Here is a 23728-nt window from a genome sequence, read left to right as displayed (position 1 = left end):
GGAGTTCACAGCCTCCCTGGGCCACACACACACACCCCAAGGTGAAAGAAACCACCAAAGTCAAACACTTGAAAGCACACGGTGCTGGGCTGCTGCAGCTTGCCACTGTCCCTGGCCAGGTCAGCAACGATGCTCTTACAATCTTTTCTGTGAGTGAGGGGTGCCAGGGCTCTACAGCCACCTGCATGCAAGAGAATTAGGGACATGGATAAATGCTGCAGACATCAGTAGTTTATTGGCATGTTTAGTCAAAACACATTCAGAATGGAAACTTAAAAGTAAAAATACTTTCCACCTGCAACAATGAAACTAGAATCTACTAGCATATAATGCTTGACAAGTTACAGCAATAAAGATGGTAATCCACTGTCTTGAATACCTACTAAAGTCAAGATGGTCAGCCAAGTTTGTTGAAGTAGAACCGTAATGACAAAATACTCCCACCATTCACAAATCAGCGACTAACATTTATGGTCAGTGAATCCCTTCCTTTGCTCTAAGAGGTACATTTACTATTGAGAGGGTCAAGAACACGTAAGAGTCCACAGTACAGCAGGTGAGCTATCACCATGTAAACTTCTCTGGATGATGTTCCAAGGGTTCGTGTCACTCAAACAAGAAGCAAGCCAAAAAGCAGAATGGCTCAGGAGCTCTTTTTACTACTCAGTTTCTGTTGTCAATTATTTCCAGTGCCATTTGCCATACAAATGAATTAGGTGGCAGCAGAACACCACAGCATTACAAAAGGAAAAAAGAACCTCCAGGCTACACAAACCACACTGGTGGCAAACTGCTAACTGATGACAGCAATTTGTCCGAGGGCTTCAAACCTAAGGAGTGGAGCTGTGTGGCAAGCAGTTCAAGTACTACAGATTTCCAGGTAACAGCTGAAATGGCAAGACCTTCAACAAAAAAACTGAAATATGAAAATGCCAATTGCTAGAAATGTGTCCCAGAAAGGAAAGTGTATGAAAATAGTGCAAGACTTACCATGGAACACAGAAGACCTCAAGTCTGGGAGAGAACAGACACAGATGCCACTTCCCCTTGCCTAGCATATCAGAAAAGATGAGCAAAATCCTCCACATTACTCCAAACCAGCAAATGATTGCATAATCCAGAGCCAGACTGCCAGGATGTCCTCCCTGCTTTTGCTGAAATTGCCTCTCTTCTTTAGCTTGAAGCCTTCCACGTTCAGCAGCAGCTGTTGGCGGTCCCACCTTTGCCCGGTCGCACGCACAGACACGCGATTGCTCTGAGCCCGGAGCCATGGCTCAGCACAGGGCCCGCACTGGGCCTGCCCGCACTGCCTGCTGCAGCGGCGGCTTGTGGCAACGTGGGACATCAGCCACCCACACCTCTCCACAGAGAACCCATCGGTCACACTGCACAAGAGCCTCCTTTCTATCCATAGGGCCAGAGCCACGTCAGCGTCAACATCAGCTGAGTTACGTGCAAAATGAGTACAAGTTTTTAAAAAAGTGCAACTGGAAAATGCAAGAACGTAAGAGCTGCTGTTTAGTTCTCTGAAATTGCAGTATCCCCGTTTGATAAGCTCACCCTCACAAAGGATGCTTAGGTCTACCCATTATGAGCTGGCCAGAAGCGTCCACCATTCTCAACTGACTTCTGAAATTCAGGTCCAAGAGAGATTAGAACTCCACTTGCTTTAACTCTGACACTGATTAAAGAAAAGAGACAACCTGAAAGACAAATTGGATGCCTTCATCCTCCCTTCCCCCCCCACTGCAAAAAAACCAGGCAAACTTGTTAATTGAAGAGCAAGGTGGATGATCATTTTAGCAACATTTACTCATTGAAAGATACTGCAATTTTTTAAATACAATTTTCCAATTATTTAAATGCTTTGCAGCCGCTTGGCTTTGCAGCACAGTACTTCATACACTATACTGTACAAAATCACCAGCAAGACTGGAATGATGTATTCATAGAAGGCACCATCATGCTTATTACATTACCAGAGAACTCAAATACAGTCAAGACAAGTTTCACTGTACAACGCTTCTCGAAGGGGGAAGGGGAAGGAGGAGTGTGTTGAGCAGCCATCCCTGCACTGAAGAGGGGCAGATAGAAAAATCTGATGTGAGCTATCAAACTTGTTGCATACTCAGGGCTACGACTTGGAAACTCTTGGGTTCTGGTTACAGCTAACTGGACTCCTTCTGGAACAAAGGTGTAGTCTTATTAAGGTTTGTGTGTGTACAGAGGTTGGTCACAGCAAGCAGAGCAGATGCCCGCATCGTTCCCCAAGCTATTCTGAGTAAGAGGATGAAGGTTTTCCCTCCGATGCCTCCTGCAGCTGTCAGTATAAATGAGTTCAGAGGACCCATTAGTGCATTTTGATGAGTGCGTAAACACGAGTTTGTTTGGAGCCGAGTGTTCTAAGAAGGAAAAAAAAAGGCAAGCTTCTCCAATTGCACAAATTGCACTATTTGTGTTTCCAACAGTAGTAGGCAGAAACGGTAACACTTACACAAAATGTGCAGCAGAGGGTTTTTGACTGAAAGGACCTGAATTCTACTGGGCATGTCCTTTAGTTCAAATTCTGTTGCAGATAGTTAACTGGTCTTTTCTTTTCTTTTCTTTTCTTTTGTTTCTTTTTCTTTTTTCTTTATTTTTTAGTCTTCAATTCTCCACGTATACATTTATAAATTAAGAGTGTGATTCCTGTTGTGAAACTGGGGAAAAAATGTCCACCTCAATTTAAACTGGAAACCAAAGGATGTTTTCACATCAAAGAAATGATCAGAAGGGCTGTGTCACATTCCAAAGCTAAAAAAAAAATTAACAAGAATGCAAACACGATGGGTAATGTACCACTGCCAAGACTGTCTGCCCACAGTGGAGACTTCAGCGACGCTGTCCAGTGAAACGGCCTTCCATCTGCCCGGTTCCTCGTCCAGAGCCAAGTTTCTGTGCCATGCCACCCCGTGGAGGAGGTCCTCTTCCGTCCCGGTCCCGCATCATGCCGCCACCCACTATCCCGCGGGGCCCCCCCGGGCCTCTCTCATTGCGGCGGAGATCCCTGCGCTCGTCGCCGCCGCCACGCGTCTCCCGCTCGCGAGCGGCTCTGGTTTTTTTCTCTTCCACGTTCAGGCGCACCTCCCCGCGGAACATTATGGGCTTGTGGGGAAAAGCGGTCAGGCACACGTTAGTCACCATGGCACTAAGCCCCTTCCATGCAAGGCACACGAACGCTCTGCACTGGCTGTGGGCACCAGCCCTCCTGCACGTGCATGCCCAACTCAAACATGACCCGTTCGGGGTTCCCTACAGCATGCAGCCTTAGCCCTGTGGAATGCCATTCTTACATTCACTTGGGCAGCCAAAGAATTAAAGTGCTAGTCTCAAGCAGAAGCAGCGTTGTCTTTAGCCTCTTCACTGCCAGCTTTAGTCTTTCCACTTCAGGGTCCAAGTTCCTGAAAAATTGCTCTACTGGGTCTCACTCCCACACCATAGAAATGAAAACCACTGCTTTCTCCCCTCCAGCTCGTCAAAGCAAAACTGCAAGTAACCCTGCTCCCTCCTCTCAACCCCAGGGTGCAGAATTCAGAGAGCCATGTGATGCTCTTTGAAAGGTCACCTGTTCCAATTTCAGCTAAAGGTTCTCTAAAAGTAAGTTCTGAGCTCTGTATGGAGCACTTGTGTAGAGGTAAAAACACCAAATTCCACATGGTGCAGTTTGAGAAACACTGGCAAAGTTTTTAAAGCTACACAGCACTCCTGACAGAATGGCTATGCCAAAACTGTTTTTCTTTGATCTGTTTTTGAATGCCAGAGCCAATGGTAATGCAAACTAGGATGGCCCAGAATACTTGTTTAGGTTTAGGCCTTTTGGTCCATCCCTGGAAGGGGATACGCAGTACCCAATGCCAATACTTACTTTTGCAACTAAAATTCGCTGGACTGGCTCAGAATCGTCAAACACCACGAAACCAAAATTAGGCAGTTTTCCTCCCACTCCCTTAGTATTTATGCGAAGTTCTACCACATTTCCAAAGCCTGGAGAAACACAAGGGAAGAGACACTTTATGAAAACCCACAGTGCCAGCTCTACCCTCTGCTCGTTCCAGACATCTGTAGTGTGGCTCTATGTCACAGCTTACCCATGTAGTCCAAATCAGTGTTACCTGACTTTTTAACCCAGCTTTCCATTCTAGTCCCTGCAGCTGGAATCGCTACTTACTCATGAAGAACTCTTTCAGTTCACTCTCATCAATATCATGTGGCAAGTTCCCAACAAAGAGCTGGTGGCTGTCTGGATAGCGAATTATCCGACGATTATCCGACTCGTTCTGCTCCATGTCTCCCCTTCCTACCATCAACACAAAGAAGAAGGTAAAACCACTGAGGTTAAAAGATGTGTGTAAACCTGAATGAACACATCTAGGGGCAGCAACAAGCATATTCCCTCCAGCCAGCCTGGACTCCAAATCATGGTCCCTCATTTCTGGCTGAAGGCAGCAGGCACAGGCAGTTCACGATCAGCCAGGCAGACACAGGTACACACAAGGCCTCAGCAGACACCTCTCCTTCACTCTTCCCAAGCAGTCACACAAGCTCATCCACGTTACCTGGCCGAGGTCCTCGTGGTGGAAAGCCCGGTCTTTCCCTGGGACGCTGCTCACGAACGCGAGGAGGCTGAGACTGAGCTTCAGGTTTAGTTTCCACTCTTGGCTAAAAGAGGAGAATGTGCATTATTTAACACCGAGCTGGTAAAAAAAAAAAAAAAACAACAAAAACCCCAAACTCACAAAAACCCCCACAACACAAGACATGGGTAAGTGGCATGCACAAAACAAACTCTGGAAGATAGACATCGGTGTCAATGTGTTTGGGAGTGTTTTTTTCACCTGTCTAAATTCCTCTGTACCAATCCAGGACTGCAGTGTTCATTTATCACTGTTAAAAGGTGCAAAGCAAACATCTCTCAATCAGAGCATCTCCCCAAAACATGGCTAAGGGGAATTTTCCATGTTTGACAGGGCATTGAGACCCCACTGTTCCATTATTCACAAATCCCTCAGCCTGACTTAAATTGTAGAGGGCATTAAGCTTCCTCAAGCCAAGCTCAAACTTCATGGATTAGGAAGTAGTCCAAGATGAACACAAAGAGACAGACATATCAAAGTTCTGTCCAAGTCCCCAAGGAATTATTTCCCTCCAGTGCAGAACAGCTGTATGAAAACTACCAAAAAGAAGGAGGAGAACAAAAGCCCCTGGAAATATTTCCTGAAATTAGTTTCTACAGACTACCTCTTAGGATCTGATTCACCTTTCCTGATGTCAGGACCATGATGCTCAAAGTACACCCTTCATATTCAGGTACTAGAACACCCATTCCCATTTTTTGCAAGCTAAAAATTTACTTTATGAGAAATAGACAGAACAATAAAAATGTTTCTATGCAGACTACTGGTCACTGAAGCAATTCCCAACATTTTTTAAATTCCATTTTTGTACAACAGTTAAGCAGCTGCTGGTTTGCTGGGTTCTTATCTCAAAAAACAAAATTATCCTCAGGAGCACAAAAATACACAAGTAGCCTGCAAGTAAGATTAAACACAAGGTGAACAGCTATAGGCCCAGACTGCTGGGGAGAAGTAGTTTATATTAAACATCTCCCTTATTTTCCTTTAAGGACTCAGGACAGCTGGCAGCTCCAGACAGAGCACTTCCCAGGGGAAAAAAACCTGGATTTCATGTGCAACATGCAAGTGTTACACACCCGACAAATGTCTTAGCCCTCCTGTCACTTGTGCTCCATGCAGGTAGGCATTAGTCTGTCCTTACAACACTTCTAGAATCACTTTTTAAAAACAAGCTTGGAAAATCAGTCTTCCTGTTAAATCTAGCTCCCTTCTATTTTGAGAGTCACTGGAGCTCCTCTGCCATCTTTCACTTACATATCCTGAGAACATCATAAATTACACCTCAAGAGCAAAACTTGATACCTTCAGACCCCCATTTCTTGGATACTCATGGCTATCAGGCTTAAACTCCTGCTAAGTCACTGATGTCCTGCTGTTAAATCCCAAGTATAACAGCAACCTTGAACCTGCCTGCTTTGTGTGCCACTGATCTTCTCAGCCAGCACACAAACAGCTGATCTCTCTGGTTGTTTTCTAAGGAGTCCCATCCTTTTCCACAGAAAAAGGCTGCCTCAGTGCCTCAAGAGGAAAGCCCTTGCACAGAACTCTGCTCCCCAAAACACTGCCACAACTGGCAGCACCACAAAATCAGGGCTGCCATTTGCAGCCCAAGCAGCAGCTCGTTGCAACTTACATCTTCCAGCATGTCCCAGCAAGCAGAGTGGATGGAAGGACACTGAGTAAGGAGTTCAAGAAACCCCAATTACCACAGGAGCCAAGAATGCCACAAACCTCAGCCTAGCAGAGCTTTGACAGCCATTAAAGAAAGGTGGCTCTGTCTCTTCTCTTCAGGAGCTCACATGGGGAGGGGAAGGGACTCTCCCCAAAAGACAAGAATCAGGCCCTACCTACCCCTGCCCCTCTGCAGCTCTATGACAAACAATGCAGTAATAAAAATGGGAAGTAAAAGTAACTGAAAATGCTATAAGCAAAAGTCCTAGTTTATCAATGTAGGCAGGCTGATTTCTAATAATCTACAATTAGAAAAAGAGCAAGAAATGCTGACCTGTTTCGCTCCACAGCTGTAAGGAAACAGCCCTGAACCAGTTTGTATCCAGAACAGCCCATGTGCAGTCCTTTGAGGAGTTAACACTACAGGGGCTGTATTTTTAACTTAATAGTGGGGAGGGGGGGAAACTGGAGTGATGCAGAGAAAAGAGTGAGCAGAGCAGTTATTTCTCTGTAACACCACTGACACCAGCTACAACAGCATCTCAAAGGAGCCACTCACCCACCCACCAGGGCATCTTCTGTCCTTGTTTACATGCACAGTGTCTGGCACTAATGGATCCCTGAAAATAGGAAAAAGCTGCTACTGATTTGAAGCTCCTTGTTCAGGTGCCTTTTCTACCCCACTTCTACACACTGTGTCTAAAATATTTTCAAGAAAAGGAGCTCAGAACTGACTAATTCCAGCTACAGAAGAGCTGAAATTCCTGCCCTGTCAGTATTGTTCAGAAACTTCCACACACCATTACTTAAAACACAAAGTCAAAGATACAGAAATCAAAAGGCAAAAAGCCCAACAAGCAACAGAGGCAACACAGAGGAGTTTAAGGGGACATATATAAACTATCTCCTGCTCTCTTGGACAGATCACTTGAAATTATTTTTGCAGCCATATTACAACCATCCACCTTTTCTGTGGCAAATAAATTAAAACCAATTTTGGCTTTTTGTAAGGAAAATCTATCCTGCACTAGAAAACCCAGTTTTTACAGGTTAAATACCACCTAGGTATTCAAAGCTGATGAAGACAGCAGACTTCCCAAATCATTCCATAGCCTTTATTTGATGTCCTTGATAGTCCCAGCAGACCAGAAGCAACACCACATAGGGTGTTGGGTTTTTTTGGTTAATTTTCTTACATTTTTCTCTTTTTCTTCCCTGTTTCCTTTTTAACATGCATTTAAAGCGTGAAGGCTAGTCCTAGACAGAGATCTCTGTTACCACAAAATTGAGAAGAAACCAGAGGAACAGCTGTAGCAACACAGCTATTCTACTGAAGATTGCAGCCTCACACAAAGGCTGGACAGGAGCAACTCAAGATACAGCACTCCGGCACACCCTGTCAATGCACGGGGTCAAGGACATATTTTCTGGTTTGAGCACTTTCATACAGATGGAGGAAGCTGAATTGAGAGTCTCAGAAGGTCTCACACCACCTTGGCATGAGCAGGACATGAGTTGCCACCGGGTCAAACTCGCCCTCCTCACCCAGTGAACCTAGGAATGGGAAGATAGCATTGTCCACTCAAGGAAATGAGAATCCTTCCATTCCTCACACAGTCATAAGTTGGTACAGGGTTCTGTGATAAGCTGATTATCCATGGATAATGAAATCCAGCATAGTCCTGTGGATGTTAGCCTTACAAGGCAATCTTGCACCTCAGAAATGATACACTCTCTTTTTACTGCTGGGCCACTTCCACCAATGCCCTTTTCAAACACACTTCAGAAAAGTAACATTTTGTTGGGAAATGGTGTTTCCCCTTTAAACCAAGCCATTAAGTTACATTAAGTTAAGAGTGATTTCCTGTTTCCACAAGGCCAGATTTTAACATTACCATCACCCAAAGTTCCACCAGTTACACGTTCGTGGCTTTGTGACAAGGAGGTGAGTGCATTAACATTTAACACACAATTAATTTGTGCATTTTAAGTCAAACAAGTTGATCTGTTAATTTAAAAAACTGAAGCAGTTTGCAGAAGTAATGAGACAATCCAAGGTGTTCACAGATGGGTTACCTGTGAGACTGGTGCTTTAACATGGGGTGGAATTCCAGAGGAAGAAACAGTACCACTAGGAGGCAGGTTTTTACTGGTCACTGAAGCCCAAGAGAAAGCCTGCAGGAAATGCAACAAACCTAGGCTACTAATCACGGCAAACCACTGACATTCCTACAGGGAAACTTGGCTGCTAAAGACACACTTTTGGTTCATATCTGACTATTAAATAATGGTTGTGCAAGCATACAATGGAGGTACAGAAGGGTCTGCAGTCCCAGCTGTCTGTGGATTCCAATGGCATGGAACAAGTGTGTACTGTGCCCACTATCGCTACTTGAGTGAGCCCCGTGCCCTCAGCATTCCCAGACAACTGCTTTCCATCACGTAACCAAACCTAGGGCTGAAAACCCCGTAGTGTTCAGTGTCTTTTGCATGAAGAAAGGGAGCGGATGCCTGAAGTTACAATCAAAAATGGAGAAGAGAAAAAGGACTGGAAAAAAATATGGGAGACATGCTGGAGCTAGAAAATGACCTGTCTCCAGCTCTCCCTGGCTGCTCCCAGCACTCTGCAAGCCCGCTGGGTTAACCACACCAGAGACCAAAGGATGCACCGTGTGCACTCTGGTTTCTAAGATTAGGCATCCTGCCTCCAGGAGACACTCAGTGCCCCCACATTGGTTTTGAACCTAGGCTGCAGCAATTCCACAAGCATCAGTGTGTTCCATGTATTTTCAAGGAAAGAGCAGCGGTTCCCATTGTATGAGATTTTTGGCAGTGGTAGCCACAAGTCTTTTCTTAACATGTTAACTGCACAATTAAAAATGTCTACACATGCATATACCCACGCACACACTTTACAAGAAGAGCTTAACATCTACCATAGGTGATGAGCAGCACTTAAAAATAACATTTCTATTTTAGTGAAACTTCACATTTTTACAAGTTCAAAGGTCAAGCCCAGTTGTTCATACAGCATGACACTAAAGAGAGGTACCAGTTTAGGCACCCAAAAAGGCAAAGTTTAAAGGCCCATCCAGTTTTCATCTGCACTTAGTAGCACAGATGTGACCTGTAACTAACCTTTGGTGGTTCTTGCGGTAGCGAAACAGGTTCTACAGGAGGTGGAGATGGAGATTTCTCTTCTAGTTCCTCAAGGGTCTTTTCTTCCACTTCAGCTTTCAGCTCCTCAGCTTTTGTTTCAGATTCCAATTCTGGCTCAGGTTCATGAGAAGATTCTTCCAGTGCCTCCTCTATCCCATTGCTACAACAGCCAAATGCATTTGATGAGCTTATCAATTGTTTTGCATTTTGGCACATTTTGTAAGCTGTGCTATGGCAACAGCCCTGCTATGAAAAAGATCGCTGTGTCTCCATTTGCTACAACGGGGTCTGTACGTATACAATACAGTGGGAAGTGAAGCTGTACTCCCCTGCTGGGTACAAAACCAAATTTTACTTCCACTGAAGCAAAGACATTTCTACAGTTCTCTGCAGAGAATCACACAGCCTTTTAATATTGGAGAAGAGGTGCTCAACTCAAGCACCACTGCTTCTAAAAGAACACGAACACAGTGAGGACCAACGGACGATTAAGCTACACACATAACCAAAGCCAATTCTGGAATGAAACCTACTGTTCCTTTACCAAAATGCTACACAGCTTCCTTACCAAAGCAGCTGTGAGTCCCATTTACAGAAAATCATATGCAACAACTTCTGTGCTCTGCGTGGTTGAAAGGTAGGGGATCTGTACATCTCTCTCCAGCCACCCAGAATGCTACCTTATCTCCAGTCACCTCTGTCTATGCAGCTCCAGCTGCAGGCCACCACTGCCCAAGTGACTCTATGATGATCAATGCCTTTACAGCCCTTTTCCAAATGACACAGTAACCCCAAAACAAGACCTGACTTTGTGCTCTCAGGCACCCAAAACTGACTGCATTATCCTGAGCAAACCCCTGCCAGAATCCCACCACTTTTCCATCATATTTCTCATGAGAAGCATTAAATGACTTGTGTTTAGTATTACCACTGATGCACTCAGCAGTATTGTCTAGTGATGCCATATATGTTTTTTTAGTAGGGGAACCAGAAAGTCAGATCTGGCCATCCTTACACCACTCCTATGTTTCATAAAAAGCACAGGGTTTGGTGTTGTTTGTTTCTTTGTATTTGTGGGCAGTTATTTGGTTGTATTTTTCTTACAAAACCATAAATATGTTTTTTTCTTTGATCTGGCTTAGATTTGCACACACTCAGAACGAAGACCCATTTTTCCAAGAAAGATGAACAGCAGGCTTTCAAAAAGTACATCCTTCTCTTAGCTCCAAGTGATCCCCAAATCTGAGTAACATATCAAAATATCCCTGCTCAGTTCAAGGAGTTGGACTAGATGACCTTTAAAAGGTCCCTTCCAACTCAAACTAGTCTGTGTTTCATCAACCATCCTTTTGTTAACGTACCTGTGACCTAAGTCACATCATACCAAACCTTCTGTTCCAAGTCTGGATTACAAAGATTCCATTAAGTTTGTACATGCATGGGGGTGGCTCCCTTTTCATCTCACTTTTGAGACCAGAAGTGAAAATAGCTAACAAACATTAAAGAATACCCCATTTCTTCTCTTCAATAAAGAAGGAATGTCTCAAAATGATGTAATGTTAACACAGATCCCTAGTAAAGCTAAGTGAATTTTCCTAAACAACCAGTTAAATCACATACAGAACCTAAAGCCAAAGCAATTCTGTCTGTGGTTTTTATTAAGAAAGCAACTTCATATAATAAAAAGGACTTCTTACGTTACAGGATGGTTTTCATAATAAGTACTGCTTGCATTCTCTTGCACAGGTTCAGGTGATGGTTGTCTTTCCTCCTGCTCTTCTTCCACCTCTTCCTCAGATTCTGACACAAAAAAATCAACCTGTCATCTCTTATGGATCTCCACATGCATACACAAGCCGCAGCAAAATAAAAGCATATTAAGTTAGCAGCAATCAAAATAAAGCTTCACCAAAAAAACATGGTAAAGTGAGCTGCAAAAAAAGAATGGAAGAGGCTTCCTCTCAGTCAAGAGGCTGGGCTGTTTATGATTTACACAAAAAGAGGAAGCCAGAGGCATATTACTGCTAGGAAGTTCAGGGAAGAGGTTTGGGGCTCTTTTAAAGCAGCAGGTGCTTTTCATATGGTGGCAGTGAAAGAGAAAAATTGCACTATTACCTCATAAATCTCAGTGCCTCAGACTAAGAAGATGAAGCTCAAATACAAGGATGATTGCCTAAAATGCTTTGTTCCACAGAAATGAGATAAACAAACTCGAGAAACCACCTGTACACATGTTCTGGCTACACTGTAATTTGCTGTGTCTCATTGAACAGAGGGGAAAAAGCCCAACTCGGGTCCATTTCAGCCCAAAAGTAGCAATGAATTACTGAGTGGGAGGATGACATGAAAATGAACTATGTGTCATACCTGAAAACCAGTAAAGACTTTTCTTCAAATTGCACACAAATTTGACTGACCACAGAACACAAGTGTGCCTGCTGCAGCTATGGCAGCAGAAGTCCTGCTGCTCACTGCTTCCATTCTCTGTCAAGCCTCACCCTCTGTGAGCCATTTCAGCCCTTCAGGGAACACAGCACTACTACAGGACTTCATTTTCCAGAACATTTTGGACCACAGAACTTCAGTAACACCACCTCTGTGCTCCACAGCAGGCAACACAGTTTGCATTCCAACATCTCCACAAACACTTCTGGCAGCTCTGCACACAGAGAGAGGAACAAGAATGACACAAACCCCACACACGAGTCCTTCTCACCTTCATCAAGTTCTCCTTCTGAATCCCCAAATACTTCATCTTCGTATCTGAAGATATCATTATGGACATAGAACTTGTTTGGAACAGATCCCTGTAAAAGAGGAACATGCAGTGGTTAGCATACATGGAGTATCAGCAGACAACCCAAGGACGGACCACAGACCTAAGTTTTGGGGTAGACACTGACACTATGCAATAGGACTATGTCACTGAAGTTATTTTCTGAGCTGTTTTCTTTTTCTCTAGGCACACAATTGAACAATAGCTTCTGCCCAACTGAAAAAGGAAGTCTGAAGCAGAATAAAATCTGCTAATTCTGCTAAGTCACAGCAATCATAGATTTTAACTAAGTGTACAGCCCCTGAATTTCATTGAGGAATTTCAATTGTCTCTACTACAAAAACTTTGCAATGAAAACCCTGAACTTCCACAGGGTGGCCATACGCTTACAGCACTGTGCAGGGAAACAATGAAGAAATTCAACATGAACCTAAAACATTACTCTCCAACCACACATTAGTTCGTGATGCAGCAGGGGGAAAGAAGCAGAAAGAACACAAGACACCTTCTACCTGTGCACAGCTTTGCTCTCACCAAGAGCTAAATGTGAGCAGTAACTTGTGCATCCCATACTCCCCTTTGCCATTAGACATGAAACTACACCACTACAGCAGAGATTTGATCTACAGAGCTGAATCTTGTTTTTCAAAGAAATTATTAGTGCCAATGGCAGCTCCCAAATGCAAGCTTCAATTTTCTTTGTATTACTGCTGTAACATTTCAAGTCCAAGGAAATAAAACAGCTCAGGATGGGTCCAATACACTAGTTTCTCTGCACTCACACACTGTGACACATTTAATGGTACTCTCCAGACCAAGTTTGAAAGCCAGATCCTATTTTTTTTAGATCCAGATCCTATTTATTTTTTAAAGCCTATCCTATTTTCTGTCCCAGTATGACAAATGGTAGCTACAGGTGAGGTCAGATTTTTCCACCATTATCTGAAGTGTGACACAATCTCACATATCCTTACTTCTGGAGCAAGCACAAAAGTCTGCATGAACTTCCTCATGGGCTGCCCGTTGTTGGACAGCTCTCCCATGACCTGCACGACCACGCCATCGCTCAGAGTGGCGTGGGCATCCACGTGACGGATCTTGGTGTGGCACTCACTGAACTGCAGGGACATCACCTTCTTGTGGATCTCCTACAAACAGACAGACACAGTTCAGCTGCACTGAATTCTGTACAGAGCTTTACACCTTCTACCTCGCTGAGTCTCAACTAACCCCAAAAGAGCACTTCTCTGAGGCTCAAAACATACATACAGGAATCAACAAGTGAGAACAAGTGAAAGAGTGTTCTCTTTCACTGAGAACAGTCTTCCTGAGCTCTCTCAACTTCAAATCTGAACTTTTTCACTAGGATTCAACTGTTTCTCAGAGTAGTCAAACCATTCATTTCTTCACATAGTTATGTTCCACTTCAACAAAACTCTGCTCACACAAGAACAAATGAAACTCACAAAGATCAGTCCTTTCCTGAGGAACTACTGCTAACTGAAACAAGATACATTTGTAGCCCAAATCTATCAGGACCTCTCAATGTTGTTTCCCATTCTAAAGGTATATTCTGCAGCCCAGATGCAAAGCTGAAGAATCAAACACAACTGCCACTGAAGGCAGAAATAAGCAAACAAAACCCCTCAAGCTAACGAATTCCTATCTGTCTCTAAACAGGAAACAGTATCACAATCCATTACTCACCAGGCAAGAAAGTCAAAGTCACTGGTGAAGAAAAAACCTTGTTTATTCTGAACATTAACAAGGATTACAGGACAAATTTTAATACTCACAGCTTGACCATACACTGCTTCTTGTGGTTTCCCACTGGCATCCAGTCCTCCATGAACATAAGAAGAATTCCTGCCATAAAACCTGCAAGCAAAGAGATGTAAAAATCACAGAAGTGAAAAGATAGAGCCAAATCCAAAAAGAATTTTAGCCAAAAGTTGTAGAGCTCAGTACTTCACAAATTTCACAGATTCAAGAGGCTCCAGAACAAACAAACTTAACAGGTGTAGCTGCAAACTCCTACATCAACCTCAAACTTTGGCTTGCTTCCTTTAAGGAAGGTGGCCTCTTTGGCTGGAAGGTTCCTCACCCTCAGAAGCCCCTGCCTTGCCCAGCGAGGTACCACCCTCCTGCCACTCCTCTGAACGCTCTTCTCTGCACAGCCTTGGCCAGCAGTGAGAGAGTGGTTTTGACATTTAACTCTGTACACTCACTCCCAGTATTTTTCAGATATTTCAGAGATCCTTTGGCACTTTCATTCCATTTCCAAATTTTGAGCCTACAATTTTCTGATTTGATTTGGATTATTACTGTCAGCTTATAAAGCAGGCGACAAATGTTTTATATTTTCAGTACATTTATATTAATAGAAAGAAACATTGTATCACCCTGTGTTTTTATTTAGGAGCATGCTTTGCCTTGGGGGTGGTAGCCGTGAGGTACTGATGCTAATATGCACCTTTATTATCCACCCTTGTATGGCTTATAGGAAATAAAGCTGTCATGAAGTACCTTGATGAACTCAGTGTCACACAAGAGTGGCAACAATGGTTTGTTCTACTGAACTTAGAAACTCTTTTTAGTCCTACTATTGTGGAAATAAAAGCCCGAGACTTTTACTCCCTTGACTATGTCCAGGAAAGATTCTGGGAAATATTAGATTGTTTTCTTTGGTACCAACCACAAAATCATGACTTTGAGCATGGTCCAGCACTTCTTAACAGCAAGGAAATACAGAAACTTAGCTGAAGCAGAGCACAAGCAGATAGGAAAACATCTTTCCTCTAAAACATTTCCCTCTAAATGCCACAGCAATCTCTCTGAAAGTCAGCAGCTCTTACCAAGGGCCTTCACAGGGGACCAAGAGTTTCAACTTGTTTTTAAGGAACTGCTCAAAGTCTCTGGGTGGCAGAGCCCCCAATTAAATGGAATTAAAGACTTCTGGTCAAGGGGCCAGAAAAGCCCTACAAATTCAACTGAAATGCAACAGGCTTTCACACATCGAGTAACACCCCTCCAGAGGGCCAATTGATCTGTGCTGCTCCTGAGGCCTGTGCAAGCTTTAAATAATGACCAGCAACAGGATCCTCTGTGCTCTTCTCAAGCTTTTAGTAGGATGAAACAATAGCACTTGTTGCCCTAACTCCCTCACTGCTGCAAAGAGCACATCAAGCACCAGGACACCAGGGAAACCCAAATCTTTCTGTGGCAGAGAGCAAGCTACTGTTGAGACTAACAGCAAGATAAAGAGGAAGCATAGGACGCCCTCCCTGGAGAATATAACTCAGAAGAAAGGTGCAGCCAAAAAACACAAAGGCAAATATCCATATCTGAGCCTGAACAGAAGAAAGGGGCAGCGGTGGCAGGGACTGCAAGGGGCTAGAAAACATTTCACACAAGCAGCTCCAGAACTGAGTAAGATTAAACCAAACCAAATCAAAACCTCTTGGACTCTTCTCTGCAGAGGTAGTTAAGAGAAATTCCACAGCTGCTGTTGTGAGCGACACTTGTGCCACCTCTCAAGTGGACAGAGAATGTCCCTGAGCAAAGAGTAACACCTGCAGCACCAGGGCACATGCTCAAGAGTATCTATCCATCCTCCGCAGGCATTTCTGCCATCTGTCCACATTACCATTTTATCCCCTCAGAAGCAGCACACTTTTCCACAAAAGAAATAACCTGATAACATGCCCCACATCCACATGATCTGACTTGGTTCTAGAGCCTAGGGAGTTAGCAGTAAGATGAAAAAGTTTTCCAACAGCCCAGAAGTTAGCCAGGTTCCTTTTCTCCCATCCTCAGAAACAAATGTGTGATTCACATCAATCAGGACACGCTTTTGTTCCCAAACATTATCATTTGGTGAGTGCAAGTGTTACCTGTGCAAGAAGTCAGGAGCTTTGTTTAGCAGGGTGTAGTACTGTCTCACAAACTCCCGCCCTACGAGCAGGGGACTTGGCTTCTCCATCACCATTTCTTTGGTACTCAGTGTCAAACGCTGGAAGTGAAAACATTCATGTTACTTGGAAGGCACCCCCATGAATCACAACTTCCCCATAAAAGGATGAACATTGTGATATTAGGATTGAAACAGTTATACATACAGGGCCTTAATTCACTAGAAAATACTCAACCAATTCAGGACAGCTTCTCCCACCTCTTTTGGAAAAACAATAAAATTTCAGTCTATTCATATATTACCTTGATGAAAAGGGAACAATGGGTAAAAAGTCCCTTACAGAACAGGTGCTTTGAAAAACATAAAAAACCACCCTGAAATGAACAAACAAAAACCCTGTTAAAATCTCCTGCACCATTTACTTATCCCTTTGGCTGATGAATGTTTTCAAAGCCCAGTTCAACAGCCCTGCAAAGCAAACAGGAACACACTCACTAAAGGCAGCTGGTAGCTCTGCTTCAGAAGGTTACTGTCACATCTGTGAGATGAAGCCAGAGTACCACTATGAAGTAACCATGTGGGCTGGCTCACACTCCATGAGGACAGGGAAGGAAACTTCAGTGCCCCAGAGATGACCAAAGCCTCAGGTACTGGTTGTCCAACCCAACTGCATTTCACTTTTGTCATAGCATCTCCTAAGTTGGAAAGGACTTCCAGGGGGCCACGTGCTTCCACCTGCTATGCTCCTACTCATCCATACTGTCCTACAGATCATCCATGTCATAAAATAATCCTCAGTACTCTAAAACACTTTTTAATGGCTTGCCAGTACCCAACATGTTGCTTTTGCCAGCTCACTTAAGACTATCACTGTCTGTGATCACAAAATTCCCTCCAGTTCTCACACAGATGCTTAATCTACTTTCTCTCTCCAAAAATTACTGTGTATGCAAGGAAACAGGCAAAGAAGACCAAGTCAAAAATCCAAGTTTCCAACTTGGGAGGTAATCCTAGAGTAAGATTTTTGCCTTTTAACCAAAATAACCTTGACCCATCAATCTGAACCAAGGGCCAAACAAAAGACTGTTTGCAATTACAGGCAGACAGCACATAAAGCACATGAAGTGAAACTGGGAGAAGAACCTCAGCTTAGGAAGGGCCTCTAATAAAGGCAGAAGACACACAGGAACAATGCCATGAACAAGTCAGATCCTGCATCATAACTGAACTCTGGAGAAAAAAGCCCACATACTTGGCTCCAATAGTTTACACTTCATGGACAACCCAAATTACCTCAAGCCAGTAATCCAAGCCACAAGACAATACCAAGAAACGGCCCCAAATACAGTTAGTCAGGAATCACAGCTGAAACAAGTCTCAAAAACATGCAGGTAATGCACAAGGCAAGGCCTGAAACACAAGTCTTGAACCTCCAGATGACAGGGTTATCCAAAATCCTACCATAATACAGGGGTTTTAAACAAACCCTTAGATATAAGTCACCAAGACTCTGGAACACAGCATTAGTTTTGCCTCACAGGAAGCCCCAGAGGAAGTAATTATGCTAATGAGACACAGAACCAAATGTCAACGTGCATGGATACAAATCCCTTACAGAACAGGTGCTTTGAAAAGATAAAAAACCACCCTGAAATGAACTAACCAAAACACTGGAGTTCGGTTTTTTTTCAAAGCAGGAGGAAAGGAAAGAAAGCAAAATATGAATTCTAGGAATTCTACTTAGAAACCAGCCTTAAAAAACAAGGACATCTCCCACATTCTACAGGTGAGAGTATCCTTTTTTTTGTTCCTTGTCTCACAGGCAGATGATGAACACAAAACTGGTGACAGGATCTACACCCTGAGCACCTGGGAGAATACACAAAGATGGAGCCTCATCAGGATATTCTGAAGAACCTGTCGAAAAGCAGATGATGGCCACCACACGTTCTTATGAATATAGCAAGAAGCAAAGCATACTTGTTAACAAATTTCTGGCATTCCTCAATGAAGACTGAAAATGTCTCAGGGTACAAAACATAATAATCTGTGACAAGCCATTCCACTACAGGAGATCTGTATCCCACTGCATCTTGGCTTCATTGGAAGCTGTCCTATTTCCTCGCCCAGCACCTCTTCCACATTTCACGTGACAGCACCACGGTGCTTGACACACGTGACACCATCACTCAGTTTTAGAGGATGTCTCAGTACGATCCTTCACTGGTCTCAGTGTTATTTCCTCTCATTATTTCCTGAAAGATCTGAATAGGGATAGCAGAGCCTTAACGAACTCTTTGGGTCTCCCAGGTCATTAAAAGGCAGTGAAATAAAATCAGAGGTACTCCTTGCTAGCAACATGGGTGCCATGAAACCAGGCTTTCCAAAGATTAAAATCTCCACATGTCCCAGTTAGTACAGCACCTCCCTGAAGTCAAGGACCCAAGCCTTAGCAGGCCCAAAGGGTTTGGAGGTAAACACACCAGTGAAATTTAAGCCCAAAGTCAGGGCATGAGCATCAGCAATTCAAACAGGCCAGATTTCCAAGGAACAGTATGTCCATGGATTGCCAGGTACCAAGGGAAGTCCCACTGATAGCAACACTATAAAAGCTCCACTTCCAGTTTCCACCAGCACACACTCAAGAGTCAGCGAACAACAAACTAAGAAAGAAAACTCAGAGTGCTCTTCTCAGCTGAATGTCATGAGCCACACTCTTATATCAGCCTGAGCAGCCATTGAGAGATGAGAACTTATGGCTCAAGGCACTCAGGTACATACTAGCCAGAAACAAAATACTGTTCTTAGTCTGAGATCCCAGCACTGAGGTGGCACCCACCAGAAATCAAATACACTCATCTGCTGGCTCCCTTATGGTACAACTGTCCTGTTAAAATAATCCCTGCACAATGGCCAAAACCCAAAAGCCAACTGGACAGGGTACCAGGAACAGCCAGGCAGCTGCTGCTCAGCCACAGGCACTCCTACCTACATCCAGCTGACGTAATAACTCATGGACAAGGTTTCATTTCCACCTCAGGCACTACTTCTGGTTCCTCTGTTACCAGGAAGGCACACTGGATTTCCAGTGCTTTCCTCAACCAAGGAGAATCAGGAGCCACACAAAATATTTTGCAGTACACTCACGAGCTGAAAGGCACAATGCAACATGGAATCTCTTTCTTCCCAAGGCTCAGAGGTGAGGAACTTGATTCCAAAACTAAAGAACACACACACACATGCCAGTGAAGCACTCCTTGCCACTTCAACTGGTGTGACTCAAGTTTATAACAATAACTTCAGCCTACAGGCAGGATTTCTTTCAGGAGAACAAAAACAATGAGAGAACTGGCACAGAAAGGAATTATTTGCTATGTGCAGGCAAAAATAAGCAAACAAACAGAAGCAGAAAAGATAATTTCCTCCAAAGAGCAACTGCACAGTACTGAAATTCACCTAACACCTTCCAATGGCCATGACAAATAAAGCAAGGAATCAGCCTTTGCAACAAGGTGAAACTGCTGAGGGCTGACGAGATGAGGTACAGCCCACACGGAGACAATTGTGTTGGAGCACGTGAGAATCAACTACAATCATTTCTCAAGTCCACACTCCAGCAAGAGCATGCAAAATCATTCAACCTGTAATCAGCTTTATACACAAAATTTTATTAAGCTGTGTTTGTCTCTTGTTTAACTGAATGAAAAAAAACAAGGAGAAACCAAACTCAAATCGTCATCCATTAGTTTGCACTTGGGCAAAAGAAACAGAAAACAAACCAGAACAAAGCTGAACTGAATTTTAACAGTAGCTGAAGAAAGCATCACCTCAACTTGAACATAACCTCCATCCAGATAAACTTCTAAGCTTTGCCAGAGAGCTTTAGGCTTCACCAGTTGTTTAAAAAAAAAAAAAACTATAAGCAAATAAAATTTTGTTTTATTGGCAAGCAAACTTCATCTTCTGAACTAGTCATCCATAGATCAATTTGTTCATAACTACAGGCACACAGACACCAAGCTATCATTTTACAGAAATCAGCAACAGCATGGCTTGTTTGTACATCTATAAGCTTGCAACTCTTGTCCAAGTCGTTAATCAGGTTTGAATACACCACTTAAAATGAAAATAAATTTGAGAAAAATGTTCTTGCAAATCAGGAAGATGTTCCCCACACAGCGGGCACACTAAGCAAAGCCACAAGGGACTCGGTGCCACCTGGCACACCTCTGGAGCTGAAGGACAACAGAAGGGAAGGGGACAGCAGCTTTCACAATCCTGGACACGTTTGTCCTGAACCCAGATCAGCAGTTTCAATCTGCATTTCTTACAAGCAGACAAGCAAAATCTAATGCCATGCAGGGCGCGCTTGCTCCTGCAATCCATAAGCGCACCTCTGAGAAGCCATGGGTGCCACGCCTGGAACAAAGCTGAAATTCCAAACCCATGGCCCAGGAGGCCCAAGGCAGGGCATCCCACACACTGCCCTGGCAGGTGCCCATGGACAGGCAAAGCAGCACAAACTGCAAGGGAAATATCCTGCAAGGGCAATGAGAAGTCCCAGAGCACACCCCAGTACTGCCAGTACCACCCCTGTACCATGCTCTGCAAGTCAGCACCCAGAGCATCCTCCATCTGCAGCAAGGACCAGGAGCCCTGTGTCACCTACCAGAGTCCCTTTGCTTCATGATCTCCTTTGCCTCTGTGCTGCATCCTGAACTGGCTGAGCTGAAGGCACAGCACACAGCTCTCTCCAAGCAAGCTCTCCTCAGAGGCTGCTTTAGTTTTGGTTTGTGCTTGGGCTTTTGGGAGGAGTTTAACAGCACCCTGTACCTTAGGCACACAGCTGTCACAGGGCACCATCCTCTGGGCAATTTAGCTGTGCAATATTGGCCCAAAAGGGCCAAGCCCCACCCAAAGAGCAATAACAACAGTGATCTGCTCTGGGGGAGCCTTTCCACTTCTGTGTCATCACCCAAGACCAGGCTCAGTGCCTTTCTCCTAGTGTCTCATCAGATACATCTATTAGTCTGACATACCCATCTTCTCATGCTACTTGAGTTGCAACACATTCTTTATTTGTTAAACGCTCTCAAAAGCAGCGGCATGCAGCGCTACAACTACCACAGCAGAAGATTCAAATGCAACACTGTGCTTTAAGGTACGGTGGTTCCTCACTGTATTTTCAGTGCTGTGAAATAACCTTAAGCATGGGAATAGATGCTGAATTTGAAACCTCAGTTCCATATTCCTTTACATTCAGAAACACTCATATTGACATCAGCAGTTACATGGTTGATGGACATTTGGTTTTCTCTTCAGTTAAAGCCAGTTTTCAGAGAAAAGATTTATGAAAAAATCACCAAATACAGATCATAATCTCACACAGCAACCCCACATCTGCCAAGCAGACGATTCTAAGAACACTTCCAAAGGCAAACCAAGATGATGTTTCTGACATCCAGGCAACCAGGGTTCACAAGAAGGAGGAATCCTTCAGAATGACAAGCTTTCTAGGGGAGGCATGGCCCTGTACCCACACCCACAATGGATGCAGAAATGCCTCCCGCACGAGAAGTCAAGGCCAGAAGTAAAGCAACACCAGTTTGTCAGCAACCACTTCTCAGCTCCTAATCCAAGCTGACAAATCCTATGCTCGCTTGCAGTGCTACAGTAACAGAGCCATGTTACATTCAGAACTTGGGTATAGAGCGATATAACTTCCACTACTTCTCAACTCTTCCCAAGTACCTTGGGCATCTTTACACTTCTTTCTGCAGGAAGGAATGCAGATCATTTGTGCACTCAACTGAAGACCACAGAGAAAGGCTTCGGAGCTGCCAAACCAGCACGGAAGGCCACAAAAACAACATCCATACAACTGACTGAGACTGTCTGGTTGAAACTAACAATAATGTCATATGCTCTCCTTCCCTCCTGTGATAGTCCTCTTATGCAGTGGTAGCTGGAACCAAGATCAAGATCCAGGCTCACCCAGCTACCCAAGGGATTTAAAAAATTTGTTGTGGAGATGCTGCTGGGCACCCACACTGCAACTGCGGTGACCTCCGAGGTGGGCGGCAGAAGCCTGAGAACCCAATGAGCTCAACTCAGGTGACAAATGAGAGCAGCTCAGAAAAGATCTACTCAAGGTATCCAGCTCTGCAGAATAAAAGGAGCTCACAACAACTTCTGCAGTATCACTCCATGTGCAAACAGAGCAGCCCGGGTTACGACTGAGGAAAGGGGAAGCGCAGAAAGGTGAGGTCTGCAGAGCTGGGGCAGCCCTCACAACCAGGTTGCCACGGCTGGGCTAACTTGTAGAACTGAGGGGCCCGCTGAACCGAGGGTGGGGAGCTAAGGGAGCTTCAGCAGCACGACCGAGGCCGGCGCAGCAGCACCCTGCCTATGCCAAATCCCGCGTACCTCTGGAGGCCCCTGCACAGGGATCGATCCATGAAATGAGACAGGAAGCGGCGCCCGCAGGGCCCAACATCACAGCCAGCATCGCGTAACGCGGGGCTTGGGGGCGCTTTTCCCCGGCCTCCCCGCGCCGCCCGGGGCGAGGCGGAAGAGCCGCCAAGGTGACGGCGAACAAAAGCCGCCTCCCCTCCGCTCCGAGCCCAGCCGGGAGCCCGCGGCCGGGGCGGGCAGCGAAGGGCAAAGCCGGGCCCCAGGGCGCTGCCCGCCTCAGCGCCCCAGCGCCGTTCCCGCCGCTGCCCTCAGCCCGGCGCGCGACGCTCCCGCCGCTGCCCTCAGCCCCTCACGCGCCGCTCCCTCAGGGCCGCTGAACGGCCGCCCCCGCCCCGCACACAAACACAGCCCGCGCCGGGGCCTACCCTGCCCCCCGCCCCCCACGCCGCTCACCTAAGGGACAAAAGTCTCGGGGCGCGGGGCCGGAGCGCGTTTTCGCCCACGCCGCCGGGAGCAGCGCGGAGCCGGGCGCGGCGAGCGTGTCCCTCGGGCGGCGCGTCCCGCGGCGCGGGCAGCACAGGGCGAGCGGGGCGCGGCGGCGGCGGGGGTGTCACAGCCGGGCGGGCGGGCTGGGGAGGGCGGGCGACCGCGGCTCCCGTGCGTGCCTGCGTGCGCGCGCGCGCCTGCGCAGATCCGGGAGGCGGGCGGGGTAGCCACGGGAAGGGCGGGGCGTGCCCCGGCGCTCTCCGCCAATCAGCGGCGGGCTGGCGCGGTGACGTCAGGGGCTCGCGCGTATTTACCATGGCCGGGATGGAGGCGCGATCCCAAAGTGCGCGAGCAGGGCTGGCTCCGCTCTTTGCTCCTGCCGTGCCTGTTCTCGAGCGTCCTTCAGTTAGAACTTTACAGCTTCTCATGGAAATAGAAACGCTTCCGAGTTGTGCTGGAATAAAGAACTATCCGTGGTTGCAGGTTGAATACCAGATAACTCCTTTACTGGGTGGCAGAATTTGTCCCTTGGAGTGTATTGCATCTCCAAGAGGACAGTTTGAGTGTGTCAGACATCGCTTTTGGAAGCAGCTCACTTTGTTTCTTGGGGTTGTGTATGTGAGGATGCAAATACTG

General features: G+C 45.4%; 1 protein-coding gene across 2 annotated transcripts; it reads right to left on the bottom strand.

Annotated features, from left to right (window-relative positions):
* Positions 1-209: 209 nt before the first annotated feature.
* On the bottom strand, positions 210-23163 carry G3BP2 (G3BP stress granule assembly factor 2). 2 transcript variants are annotated; one of them, XM_063156860.1, is made up of 12 exons: positions 23060-23163; positions 16173-16291; positions 14076-14157; positions 13254-13427; positions 12220-12310; positions 11201-11303; positions 9483-9663; positions 8421-8519; positions 4596-4698; positions 4208-4336; positions 3905-4023; positions 210-3144 (listed from the first exon to the last, which is right to left on the bottom strand). In XM_063156860.1, exons 2-12 carry the CDS (start codon positions 16265-16267, stop codon positions 2872-2874), a joined length of 1449 nt encoding a protein of 482 aa, XP_063012930.1. In that variant the 5' UTR covers positions 16268-16291; positions 23060-23163; the 3' UTR covers positions 210-2871. The 2 variants fall into 2 exon arrangements, with proteins under 2 accessions (XP_063012930.1, XP_063012931.1); XM_063156861.1 differs by lacking the exon at positions 8421-8519.
* Positions 23164-23728: the final 565 nt, after the last annotated feature.

Source organism: Melospiza melodia, chromosome 5 (genome assembly GCF_035770615.1).
Source record: "Melospiza melodia melodia isolate bMelMel2 chromosome 5, bMelMel2.pri, whole genome shotgun sequence".
NCBI classification, from domain to species: domain Eukaryota; kingdom Metazoa; phylum Chordata; class Aves; order Passeriformes; family Passerellidae; genus Melospiza; species Melospiza melodia.
Note: the sequence above shows the minus strand (reverse complement) of the source record. Positions and strands in the feature narration are given on the sequence as shown.

Coding starts and splice junctions, on each gene's coding strand:
- G3BP2 (XM_063156860.1), bottom strand. CDS start 16,267: ATGGTGATGGAGAAGCCAAGTCCCCTGCTCGTAGGGCGGGAGTTTGTG. Junction 4,337..4,595: donor ACCACGAGGACCTCGGCCAG/GTAACGTGGATG, acceptor TGTTGATGGTAG/GAAGGGGAGACATGGAGCAG. Junction 3,145..3,904: donor AGCGAATTTTAGTTGCAAAA/GTAAGTATTGGC, acceptor TTTCCCCACAAG/CCCATAATGTTCCGCGGGGA.